Source organism: Ictidomys tridecemlineatus, chromosome 2 (genome assembly GCF_052094955.1).
Source record: "Ictidomys tridecemlineatus isolate mIctTri1 chromosome 2, mIctTri1.hap1, whole genome shotgun sequence".
NCBI lineage: Eukaryota > Metazoa > Chordata > Mammalia > Rodentia > Sciuridae > Ictidomys > Ictidomys tridecemlineatus.
In genome coordinates, this window is record NC_135478.1 from 139,985,153 (window position 1) to 139,998,722 (window position 13,570).

At 47.0% G+C, this 13,570-nt stretch overlaps 1 protein-coding gene across 2 annotated transcripts in view; it reads right to left on the bottom strand.

Annotated features, from left to right (window-relative positions):
* Positions 1-561: 561 nt before the first annotated feature.
* Positions 562-13,570, bottom strand: part of Eepd1 (endonuclease/exonuclease/phosphatase family domain containing 1) — a 124,622-nt gene continuing 111,613 nt past the window's right edge. For both annotated transcript variants that reach the window (XM_078039856.1, XM_005319195.5), the window contains exons 5-8: positions 12,844-12,978; positions 10,338-10,476; positions 2,178-2,372; positions 562-1,248 (exon numbers count right to left, since the gene is read on the bottom strand). In XM_078039856.1, coding sequence (XP_077895982.1) covers positions 1,049-1,248; positions 2,178-2,372; positions 10,338-10,476; positions 12,844-12,978 — 669 coding nt within the window. In that variant the 3' untranslated portion in view covers positions 562-1,048. The remainder of the gene's footprint in view (positions 1,249-2,177; positions 2,373-10,337; positions 10,477-12,843; positions 12,979-13,570) is intronic.

Genomic DNA, 13,570 nt, shown 5'->3' on the forward strand with positions numbered 1-13,570 from the left:
TCACACCTTCATAGTTCAAGGCTAAAGGAGCCCTGGACATTGCCTCAACCACCGCCCCCCCCCCCCCGCCCCCCAGTTGCTGGGATTACAGGTGTGACCCCACTGCACTGGGCTGTCATTTCTTTTTTAGAGTATTTTCAACCCGAGGTCCTCTGAATCTGTGGATATGAAACCCAATTGTATATTCATAGCAATCAATGAAGGGGAGGCTCTGGGCTAGGAACCTGATGGAGAATGAGTAGGTGGGAAGGAGGGAGGAGGAGAGGTCCTTGGGATAGAATTCTCCTCTCATAGGGAAGTGCCCAGAAGCCCAAGGGGGTGCTCAAGACCTCTTAGTCTGGCAAAGGAGTCAGGACTGAGAAGGAGCTTGGGGGGAGGGAGGGGGATAAAAAGAAGGTTTTGCAGTGTGCCAAGGCCAGGTGACAGGGTGGGAGAGGCAGCCCTGCAGGTCTAGGGTGGAGAGTAAAGCGGGTAGGGTGGGCCGCAGCTCCAAGGAGAGGACCTGAGGAAGGTGACAAAAACGCAGCACGGAAACCTGTCCCACGCTCTCACTGCAGCCAGGCAGGTTAATCTGTTTATTTTTTCAAAACAAAACTAAAAATCACCACTCAAAATATTTGAGAAGAGTGCTCAATCACAGTTAAAAGCATTCTGCAATTTGCAGCCGGAACATCACATACTGGTGGGTCAGAGACCAGCGCTCTGGTATGGCTCAGCCAGGGCTTGGGCTTTTCAGTTCTGGGGCTGTTCTCACATGACCACTCGACCAGCAGCGACAGCCCCACGCTGCTGAGCTCAGTGCATCCAGGGAGACATCTCAGACCTCTGTAGGCTGCTGCTGTGCCCGCCTGGTGCAGCAAGGGCCCAACATGCTCCCCCACCCACCAGGAGAGGTCCTAAAGTGTCCCCGAGGGAAGCAGCGGGCCACGGCCCATGTGCAGACTTCCTCAGATGAAGACAGAAAGGGCCTGCACCGTCACCAGGAAGGGCCAACTCCTGGCCTGTGCCCAGCTGGGTCAGGGGGACGAAAAAATCAAGTAGGGGGTCATCATCGCTCATGCTTAATGTTGGCTTCACTCCGCTCCAAGGTGACCCCATTGCCATTCCGAGGACCTTCCTTCTTGCTCCAGTCTCTTTCTGTGTAAAACTCAGCAAGCACGGGGCAATGTTCAGAAGCCACTCCGCCCCAGGACCAGTTATCTGGAATCCAAGGGTTTGTGAGACCTTCTCTCACCACAGCCCAGTGACCTGAAGGGAGAGGGAAGAGACCAAGGAATCAGGCCGGCGGGTGCAAGGTCAGAACCGCCCATGTGTCAGAGGAGGGATCCCTGAGAGGTCCCCCCCCCCCCCCCCCCCCCCGCTAGAAATTCCAGTCCCCAGGGTCTCTCAGTCCTGGTTGCATGTTAAGACTCATGAGGGACCCAGGCATTGTTACTTTCCTTATTTTTAAATTTCTTGGTGAAGCATAATAGGTATCTGGAGACTTGGTAAATGTCTAGAGAGGGTTCAGAACCACTGTTTTAGTCTTTCATCAAAAGATCCTACTATGAGGTTTAGGGTGCAGCTCAGGGGCAGAGAGCTTGCCTAGACCTTGGTATAATCCCCAGCAACACACACACACACACACACACACACCCTCTGTCCCTCCTTTTTGCTGACTAGTTGTCTCCTGACTCAGCAGGCTGTAGCTGGGGAGAATGGCTGCTTTTCCTGAGAAAAGAGATCACCCACCACACCCTGCTGCTTGTGAAGCACTGAGCACTTTTTTCCTCCTGACGCTGATCACCCCGTAACAGCATGTTGGGGAGCCCCATCCACAACACAGTGTCTGAACATTTGACAAATGTTTGCTGAATGACTAAGTGTCCTTAAAGTTCAGGTAAGTTATCAGCTCATTTGGGAATCAGAAAAACTCTGCTAATTTACAGGGATGATCTATAATGAGGTTTGCCTGAGATCAGTCGGGCACCTTTTAATTGTGTGCCACACCCCTTCATGCTTAAAAGTGTCTCCAAGTGAATGATACTTATATGGTCACTACCTAAATAGTGACCCCTCCTTTCCCCATAAATGTCCGCAGTAAATAATGACCCCTCCTTTCCCCATAAATGTCCGCAGAGGAGGCAAGATAGCACTGCATTGTTCAACATGGGGAAGCATGAGGAACTCCTCCCTACCTGTGAACACCTTCTTCAAGCTTTTACTGATCCAGATGTTGTCTAGAGACTTGGAGCCTTGAGGATTCTTGGTGCTGATGTTGGTGAAGGTGTGGGCAGGGATCAGATGGTAAAATTTTTCCCTCCTCAGGATATCATAGTCACTGCTATCTGGTCCTTGGCCAAAATCCCCTAAAATAATGACATCTTTTTCTCCTATAAGTGGAAGGAAGAAAATTAGGAATTAAGGATCAGGTAGGAAGCAAAACTCAACTTTGACCTCAGCCCCCAAACTTTAAGAGGAGGTTAATTTGGAGAGGAGAGGTGACATAGAAACCACCCCTATTTGAATCCAATGGTGGAAAAAGGCCTTAGGGTTTTGCCCAGATGTTTAACAAAAGCCCAACAGACATTTAGGACATTTACAGAGCGCCTACTCGGGTCCTACTGTGCGGGAGATTCAGAGATGAATAAAACACACTCCTGTCCTCAAGGAGCTCACAATCTAATGGACAGACAGACAAAAGTGGAGTTTGAGTATAAAACCGGAAGCACAGAGAATATAGCACAAGGAAGGGGGGTCAGGGGAGGCTCCCTGGAGGTGGTGATGGCTCACTTGGGTCTTAGTATGTGCGGGAGTACTCAGGGCAGCAAGGTGAACTGGAACCCGCACAAAGGCAGGGAGTTGGGGAACTACCTGGTTTCCTGTGTATGTTTTGGGGGCAGTACCTAGAATAGCTGGACGCTTCTACCATCTAGGGTGTCAAGAAGCCAGATGCTCAAGATGAGGCTGGAGAGGTAAGCAACGCTACTCCCTGATTGGCAGTTGTGCTCCATCTGCCTGAGGATTAAATCAGATCACTGGACCAGGGGAAAGAGTGCCTGGTCCCCAGACTAGAAATTCCAGTCCCTAGGGTCTTGGCCTTCAATAAGCAGCTACGGCATCCATCATCCATGGTGATGGACATGATTTATGATTCTCCTGCTGCGGATAACTTCTAAGGCTATTTCCAAAGCTGTAAATAATGCTGAAATGAGAAACCTATTCAAATATCTGTATCCCTGCTTTCTGTCCTTAATCTAGGACAGAAAAACAACATGGCCATCAGTCCAGACACTGGATAGACAGTGCCAGCCTAGTTTCCAAAGGCTGCTCTGGTGTCAACCCTCCCAGCAAGGTAAGAAAGTTCCCCTCTCTGCATCCTTTATCAACATTGAGTATCCCCACTGAAGAAAATTAGCTTGGTACGTGAAAATGGAAGCCTCTTTCTATTGGTAGTCACTTTTCCCCTCCTTGAGGTTGCCCGTCTCCAGGTAAATTATATGAAATTCAGCTGTGCAGGAGATTTACCTCTTCTTTGTGATTTATTTTTTAATTTTGGGGGGATATCAGGGATTGAACTCAGGAGCATTCAACCACTGAGCCACATCCCCAGCCCTATTTTATATTTTATTTGGAGACAGGGTCTCACTGAGTTGCTAGCACCTCGCTTTTGCTGAGGCTGGCTTTGAATTCTCAATCCTCCTGCGTCAGCCTCCCAAGCCACTGGGATTACGTCATTTATTAATTTATTCAATCACCTGTATCAGTATGGACTCCTGAATATTTATTTATTTTATACACTGAGTTATAAACCACTAATATGTTACTTTTTTTTTTCTAGCTTCCATCTTCGGGAGCTCTTTCTGTTGGCTCGAGTTTCCTTTTGACATACCTACCATAGGTTTGGTGTGGGCACTTTCATCCTTCCCGAGTGGCCAAGATGCTCCAGGATCATCCTGTCCTAGAAGCCCTTCTTCAGGAGCCCTTATCTGAGAATGGTGTTGGAAACTGAGATCTGGGTGCTGGCTGGCTCATCATGTCTCTTCTTTGTATATGGTACTGGAGGCTTAATTATTGACCTACATGAACTCTTCATATATTATATCTCAGAGCTGTTTTCTTTCTCTGGTCTTCACTTGCCTTTTCATTTGGTCTATGACCAGCTGAAGCACATCAGCTAAGCACAGGTGTGTAATTTTTTATGCACTACTATCTAACAAAATTTTCCTAGAGCCAGGCACAGTGGCATACGCCTGTAATCCCAGTGGCTTGGGAGACTGAGATTGGAGAATCTCGAGTTCAAAGCCAGCCTCAGCAAAAGCAAGGCACTAAGCAACTCAGTGAGACCCTGTCTCTAAATAAAATACAAAATAGGGCTGGGGGTGTGGCTCAGTGGTTGAGTGCTCCTGCGTTCAATCCCTGGTACCAAAAAAAGAAAAATATATATTCAGTGAATTTTTTATAACATCATCGCTAACGTTTTGTTCTTTACCCTGCTGAGAATTTACTTTTATTTTTCCCACAAACAACTGATGGCTCTGACAGTGTCATTTCTTGAAGAATTCTTTCTCAATTAAATTGTAAAACCATTTAAACATCTTCAGCATCATGTATCTGTTTCTAAGCTTTATCCTCTCCTGTGGATCTATTCTTGAGCTGTACCGTAATACATTTTAATAACCCTTCATTAAAATTATTGGAATGTTGATAGTTAACGTGATTTGAAAATTAAAATTTGATTTTTTTAGTAAACCAATGTCAACTTCATTTAATGTTCTTGTTCTTATCTGGCCAGAGAACTCTGTTCCTTGTTCCTATGCCTCCTACTATTCTACATATAAATGAACAGACAAGTTCATCTATTTTCACAAAAATTATAGCAATGTCATCTATCAGATCTCACCTAATTTTTCTGCTTATCAGTATATCCTAGAGATGGATCTGCTTCAAATCAGTAGTTTTCAAACATTTTTTTCCTTTTATTTTATTTATTTATTTAGGTGTTGGGGGTTGAATCCAGAGAGTTTTTATCACTGAGCCACATCCTCTGCACTTTTTATTTTTTGAGACAAGGTCTCACTAAGTTCTTAGTGCCTCACTAGATTGCTAAAATTGGCCTTGAATTTACTATTCTTCTGCCTCAGCCTCCCAAGCCACTGGGATTAGAGGCGTGCACCACCATACCTGGCTATCTGTCTATCTATCTATCTATCTATCTATCTATCTATCTATTCATTTTTGTGGTAGTGGGAATCAAAATCAGGACCTCACATGTGCCAGACAAAGACTCTTCCACTGAGTTATAACCTCTGTCCCATATGTGTTTGTGTATGTGTGTGTGTGTGTGATTTTTTTTTTAAACAGGAAATTCCTGTTCTCAAATGAAACCCTGTAGGAAGCCTGCAAAGTAAATGGGTACAAATAGAGCTGCTCTAATTGAAGTAGGAGGGAGACTCTCTAAAAAGCCCTTGGGACAATGTGGGTTCCAAAGAATATTAATGCCCGAGTTTCACCCCCAGAAATCAGGGGTCCTAGGGGCATGGAGATGCTGGTGTACTCTCTGGTGGCCTGGTCCTCAGCGTTTCCTGCAGCTCTCGGGGGTTATGTGTGCAGCAGGCTTGGGAACCACTCCCAGGGCACAGCTGAAACCTGGTGCAGTAAACACACACACAGATATGAAACAGATGGATTTCTTGAATTATGGAGTCTTCCCACCCGAGAACTACATGCTTATTGATTCAAGTCCTTTTAAGTGTTCTTCAGTAGTTTTATAGTTATTCTCATTTTATCACCATATCCCCAAGTGTTTGATGTTTTAAATTTTTATTATGAAAGTGATCTTTTATTTTATTATGAATGTGTGCTTTTGCTCTTTATATTTTTCAATGGGATTATTGATAACATATCAAAAAAATTCATTTTTCTTCTCTCATTTTTTTTGAACTAGTCAGTTTTCATAATTCTTTTGCTGGGATTATTTTATTTTCAGTTTAATAAACTTACAGTCATATTCTCTAAGAGGATCAGTGGTTCTTTTGTCTCCATTCTCCTTAAGTCTTTGTTTCACTTCATTAATCCAAATTAACAAAGGAGGAAGAGTAACCACAGAGAGTTAAGGAAAATGAATCAAAACCCTACAGAGCAATCTGGAAACACTGGCTCCTGACCTCAATTCTAGAGAAAACAGCTGAATGACTCTGAGATGGCATCTGAGCTTTGCAACCTCTCAGCTCCTTGGCTTCAGGCAAACTTTTAGTTGAAAAAATGGGGAGAATTGTTCACTTCCTGCTGGTTGCTACTGCAAGTGGTTAGAAAGTGGTTGGCATGGGGCCTCTCACATGCACTCCGGTCTCCTTACCTGAGTCTCCTGAACCAGATTAACAAGAGTGTTATATACAAATAATTAATTTCTGCTGGAGTTTAAGTAAAGACTACAAAGTAATATCAAGGCCAGAGGATAAAGATTTTCCTTTGAGAGTAAGACATTTCTCCCACAGTCTGATGTACTCCTACAGGAAGTGGAATAGTTCTGAAGTATTTACCAAGAAGGAAAGCGAATAGGACTTCTGAAAGAACAATGAACTGCAGCCAGGGATTCCCGCGGACTCTGCCTGACCCTTCTGGTCAAGAGTTCACTTCAGGGAAGACACATGACCCAGCGAGTGGCATTTATGTAACAATTTGAAAGGCAGGATTTAAGGGAATCTCTAAGAGTTACCCTTAGTTCTTAAGTCAAATCATAAAAATATCTGAGACGTGCAGTAAATCTTTTTCTTCGGTATGAATACGCTTCAGTAATGTCTACAGGGCAAGAAATTCCAAGTGAAATGACAGAAGACACCACCAGAGGGTACTCGTGCACTGCAGATGACTCTCTCCTCTAGGGGACGCCAAGAACAAAGTGACAGGCATGTGCCTCCCCTGCAGCTCCACTGTGAGGCCCTAGATCACAGTAACCTGAACACTCAAATCAGAATGAGCCCAGGCTGTCTAGAGACGTAAGTACCAATTTTCATCAGGAAAGCCATTTGAGAATAACTTGTTCTTAGCCAGCATTAATGACCAGTCCCTGAGTCCTTCTTGTGTGCTGGGCTCTGTGCTGACCTCTTCCTGGACAGCCTGCCATTTAACTGTCATAACCCCATGGGGTGGGTGCCATTATTACCCTGTCCTCTCTGCAGGTGGGAAGCTCAGCATCTGAGAAGCTGAACAGTTTGCCAAAGATCACAGAGCCAGTCTTCTAATCCAGGGCTCTTCACAGAGTGAGGACTGAGGAGCTACTAAAATGTGAGCGTGGAACAGTGCTTGCGGCACTAGCGAGAGAAGCACACGTTGATCAAATAAGTATTGATCACATGAGTATTGATCAGAATGGGCCCTAGGAATACCTCAAAATAAAGTGCAGCTTGATTCTGAAAGAGCAGAGAAATGTTGCATTTATTGATTATCAAAGAAAAATGACAGTTATGGAAGATGGAGGCAGAAGGTTCCTGCGGAATGAGGGGGATTTTAATTGGGATACCTAAAAAAACTGGTTGGAAAAACAATTCTAGCCAGACTGGGGGCGCATGCCAGTTGTCACAATGATTCAGGAGACTGAGGCAGGAGGATCACAAGTTCAAGGCCAGGCTCAGCAACTTAGAGAGGCCCTAAGCAATTTAGCAAGAGCCTGTCTCAAGATAAAAATAGAAAGGGCTGGGGAAGTAGCTCAGTGGTAAAGCACTCCTGGTGTCAATCCCTGGCACCACCCAAAAAGACAGTACTGAAAGCAGGAAGAGGCTGGTGTCAAGGGTCGACGAACCAGTTGTAAGTGACTCTGGGAGTGAAAACAAAGGTTCTGTCTTTGGACGGGTTCATCTGGATTATTCTTGCAGCTAAATCTGTGTGGGTAATGCCAAGGAGGCAGTTGTTACAGGCTCGCAGAAGCCCAGATTGGCCTCCTTGACATCCATCAGCCTGGAGGGGGTGGTGGGGGCCTAGTGGTTTGTTTCTTTAGTTCCCAGAGGTAAGGGGAGAATGCGGGGGGGGGGGCTGATTTCCTTTATAAATCTAGATCCCCTAGACTTATAAAGCGCCAGTGACCACCACTGGAATGGGTCTCCACTGAGGTAGACCCTACCAGATGCCAGCCTTGACTCTGCACCCTGTTCCTCGCTCGCTGAGTTCACAGAGGGAGACCCTGATCCCCAGCCCTGGTCCAGTCTGAAAGAAGATCTCATCAGAGCACTGGCACACGACCTGCTGGGGTCAACCAGGAGGCACACTCCAGATAAAGGCGGAAAGGCCTGGACTTGGCAAACGGAATCATTTCTGTTTGCTGTGGGAAATGCAGTCTTTATCTTCGTTGGAGCTGAACCCTTCTGTTCATTGATTCACCCTTGTTGTGCCCAGACAGGCTGTGGCGCTTCCTGAATCCCTGGCTCTGAACAGTGTTACCCATTAACAATTAACTGGATATTAGTTAACAAACAGGGGACACAGGGAGTACAAGTCACTGTCCCTAACTGGACAGGTCAAGGCCAAGCCAGGCTGTGGGTCAACAGACCCTTGGCAGTTTGGAACAATAACCTACCTGTTTCCTGACAAAAACCCGATCCCTCCCTGGATATCTGAGAAAAAATGGTGACTGCTTAAGGCTATCAGAGAAATTAGGAACTGACATCTTTCCTTTTAGCTTCCATGTAAAAAATAGTCTAAGATGGAGAACAACGGAGATGTCCACAGATATAAAATGCTATCAAGTCATTCTCAGGGGAAAGACTGTTTCCTACGCAGCAGCTACTTCCTGGTTGGGGCATCTCAGTGTAAACATCTCTTCTGCTTGTTTTTAGCCTGAGGACTCATCACCTAAGTAGAAGTGGACTTTGCTAATCGAATCTGACCTCCTAATCAGAGCAGGTCCTGGTTCGAAACGTAAGCTTGTGTAAGCGTGTTTGTAGTGGTGCTATTCACAACAGTCCCCAGGTGGAAGCAGTGCTCCCTACAGATGAGTGGATGCAGTCAAATTCATAGAGAGAGAGAGCAGCATGGTGGTCTCCAGGGGCTGAAGGAGGGAGGAAGAGACAGGGAGTTAGCATTTAATGGATAGAGTTTCAGCTGGGGAAGATAAAGAAGTTTTGGAGGTGGATGGTGTCGTGTCTCCACCACAGTGTAAATGCATCTAATGCCACTGAACTGCACACTTAAAACTGATCAAAATGGCATTTTACAATCTGTGTATTTTATCACAATAGAAAAAATACTTTTAAAATGTAAGCTCAACGTTTGAAATATTTTCATAGCTGAATTTTTATTGAATCCTTCGTTTAAGAAATAGGGCAATTTGGGGCTGGGGCTCATGGGTAGACTGCTTGCCTCGCACGTCCAAAGTGCTGGGTTCGATCCTCAGCACCACAGAAAAATAAATAATAAAATAAAGGTATGTGTCCAACTACAACTAAAAAAATATTTTTTTTTTAAAAAAAAGGAAACAGGGCGATTTATCAGGCAGAAGTCTTAGAAAGCTAGAAAATATTGTTCAAGACTCAAAAACAGAGACTTCCAAGTCTCCAGCTGCACATCTTCCGTGAGAGAAGGCTGCTGTTCTGAAAAATCGAGCCACGTTGAACGTATTGCCATCTTTACAGCCAGGTGGACTTTCGCTTCGGGTCAACCCAATGCAGGAAACCTGTGTCAGCAGGTAGCGGCTGGAGATGAAGGGTGTCCTTTCTCCTGAGACCCTGCTCTTTTCAGCCTTCTTTAAACCTTGTGGCGTTTTAGAGTTAATTTGTGTATCCTGAAACCCTCCTCCGTTCTTGTACTTCCCTTCTGCATACTCCTGGGAGACGAGGACTATCCCTTCCCTCCCCAGATGGAGTTCGAAGCCGTTCGGTGTTGTGTCTGAACTCCCAGGGTGACTTAAAGGATCTGAGATCACGATCTGCATCTCATCAGGGAAAAAACTCAATCTGCCACTCACAGGGGTGTGCCATTTCCCCTCGTCACTTCCTGTCACTCTTCTACAAGAGTAAGTACAGATTTGCACTTACACCCCAAGAGTGGGTGTCTGAGGCAGCTGGACCTAGGATGAGTCACCATAGGGATGGATGGTATTATATTTTTATTTGTTTCCCCTAATTCTTTCCATCCAAGAAAGGCTGAAAAGCCAAAAAAGCCAGTGCCTTGGTCCTTAGATCCACAGAGACAAAGATGGGACCACACACAGGGTCAGTGGGACTCCATGAGACACAGGGGTGTGTTCATCCCCTGTGCCCGTGATGCTCTTTTCAGAGAGAGAGAGAGAGAGAGAGTGAGCTTGGCAGAGGCTCCTGCTGCCTGTCCTGCAGAAGTGGATCCCGGTCACTGAGACCATTTCCTACCTTTCAGGGTTTCCTGCAGGGTCTGTGCAAAGCTGGCCAACCGGTGGCCGTCACTGTGGTTCTTGCTTGGATTCTCTCCCCCGGGGAGGGCCAGTGCCGCCAGGTGAAGGTTAACGAGGGTCAAGTCATTACTTCCCACCTGGGCATCAGGGAACAAGGTAACAGGGAAAGGCTTAGACGCCCACGTCTGCTGCATCAGTTACAACAGCTCCACGCACACGGCTGGCCACGCAGGCCAGCTCATACCCCCCGGGAGACTGTGCAAAGCACAAGACCTACAGGAACAAGACCAATTTTGCTTTACCAGTCCACCCTCCAACATCCCCTCCAATATCCCACCCTTACTCCTCCCTAGAGTCTGAAAAATTGGATCTATCTGGAAGTGTCATGTTTTATTTTTTCCTCCTAAGTCACCATAGAAGAGGAGGTACCTTCAGCCAGTGGTTGTGAACAAACATGGAGGCTCCCCTGCCAGGATCCACTGTGAGTTCTGTTTCTTCCCCAACTCCACACATAACCCACTCAATCCCCTTTGAATGCTTGTCCCTCTGGGGCCCACTTTGTCCTGATGTTCACTTTCACCCGACTTTACACATGTGAACCCCCAAAGCTCACAGAAGCTGAGCTGCAGAGGATGTGCACCCCAGTCCTGCACCCCGCTGTGTAGCTTCTGCGGTTGGCAGGCATGTACATATAAGGCCAGTTTATCTTCTGGGCCATCACAGTATTGCTCAGCTCCTCAGAGTTGGGCAATCCTGCCCTTCCATTTGTCATGGCAACAAACATTAAACACTAACAAGAAAGGAAGGGGTAGGGGGAGTCCCCATGGAATGGAGTACGACAGTCTTGCTTTGCAGATATGATCCCGGCTTGTAACCACCACCCATCTGGGCTGACAGCTTTGCAGCTGTGGCCCTGACTAACAGAGAAACCACCCTGAGGCCAGGGCTGGGACGTACTGCCTGAAGGGATAAGTTCCTCTCTGTCACAGACCACAAGCCTGTCCTAGAATAGGACCTAAGGTCACATTCAAGAGGTCAAGTGCCTGGCAAGGGTACCACTTTAGAGGATTTAGGCCCACCGATCTCGACACCATGGCATTTTCTTATTGGCCTATTAATAACCGCTTGCCTTTTAATGACACTAGCTGGTTCTGACTGCTGCCCTGCTTGGCCAAAGCCAGAACAGCCACTCAAAGTAAAAAGAGTGGCCCCATGTGGTATTAGGAGGTGGTAAAGTCACACATCAGCACCGCAGGTGTGTCTGTGCAGACAGACCGCCATCAATACCACAGGTAGGGGAGTGAGAGGTGCTGATGGGGACCACAGCAGAGACTCTGGTGTGTGAGCACTGCCCCGCTTCTGCAGGTACGAACGTGAGAGGGCATGGGTGGCCTTGTAACCCCCAACATAGGGGGCTCTGGCCAGAGATAAACTAGGCTGGGGTTAGGGGTGGCTCCCAGGCTTCAGAACTGCTGTGGAGCACACAGAATGAAGGGAGTCTCCAGGCCCAGCAAGGGATGGGCTTGCTGGGCTCTATAGTGAGGAATCACTCTGCCCGTCCTGGGGTTTCACAGTTAAGTACCATGAAGATAAGTTCCATTCACTGCCCATGTGGGGACCTGTCTGAGCTCCTGGCTTCTCTTCCCTCTTGCCGCCCAGTTTCTAGGCATTTTGCTGTCTATCAATATTTCCCAAGGGCAATCAGGTGGATTCAGGATGACACTCAGACCCATCTGTGTAGCTGCTCCCTGACTCTGTGAGACAGAGGCTCCCTTGAGGGCCGGGCGCATCTGGAGATGCCAGCCACAGGGCTACTCTGGTGCTTCTACCCAGAGCTCCTATGGATCTCCTCCAGACAACTCTCCTTGGTAATAAGGATATGAGGCCTGAGAAGCAGCTGAGGGCAGCTCTGTAACCCCCAACCCAGCCACTGCCAAATGCAGGGCTTTAGTAGCCTGTGCCAGGCAGCAGAAGAACTGTTCAAGGTGCTTTTGAAAAATAGACAGTCCCGGGCCCTATTCTAGAAATTCTGACTGGGATAAGGTCTCAAAAATCTGTGATTTTAAGAAAATGTTCCTAGGTGCTTCTGATGTGTTGGGTTTGGGAACTGGCTATATGATCACCTTCCTCCTTTTTTTTTTTTTTTTTTAATTTGAGATGGGGGTCTCCCTAGGTTGGCCTTGAACTTCCAGGCTCATGAGATCCTCAACCTCAGCCTTCTGAGTGGTTGGGACTGCAGGTGTGCGTGGCAGGGCTTCTCTTCCTCCTTGCCCAGGTGTCAGCAAGTTATCAGGGCTGAGAGTCCCTCCAGATCCCTTTCATGTATGCACTGGGCAAGGTCACCTGCCAAGGAAGCCCTAGGAGCAGGTGTTGACCCAACTCTGAAGGAACCAAATCAAGGCAAAGAGCTGAACACAAGGCTCCTCTTGCTTGGTTTTATAAAAGAAACTTTCTGTTTTCCTTTTTACAAGGAGCTGGCTGTGCAGATGACATGAAGAGGGTACCTTGAACCTCGCGAGGTATGGGCTAGGGCCCGTGGGCTTCCCATGTCCATTGCTGGGCGAGCTCTCCTGTGACGCAGCGTCTCTCAGCTCCACACCGGCTGTGGCATCCCACAGGAATCCTGAGAACCCGGCCCCCTGTAGCAAAGAAGGACATAGTCTTGGTGCCCAGTTCTAAGTCCATAAGGTGCAGCCCAGCACAAGGTAAAGATCCCAGCACAGGGGAAAGGTGTCCGAGGGATCAGATAGACTGAGAGAACAACAGGGTCCTGCTCTAGGAGATCACTCACACACACACAGGAATTGTTTCTGTAACAAAAAGCATACCACCAAAGCCACAGCTCACTCTTCAAAATAATTTCATACACTGCCAATTTCAGAGTTTTGCATAGAGTCAGTGTGGCCTCTGTTCTTCCCTTCTGGAGGGAGGTAGGGGAAATCCTGACCAGGCAGAGAGATCTTTTACATCATTACATGCTTTGAGGCAGTAACTCATACCCTCATTTGCCAGATGAGGATATTGCTGCTCAGATGGGTTAAGTAACTTCTCTTAATCCCACAGCCCTAAATGGTAATGCTGAGAATCAAAAATAAGACTGCAAGGGATGTGTTTGGCTTATTGATTAGTTGCTGCTTACCACAAATGGGGACTGGCACCTAGTAAGTGCTTGGATATTTGCTGGGTCAACGGAGGTCAGAGCTAACAGTTGCGATGGTTTGGAACTGGTCC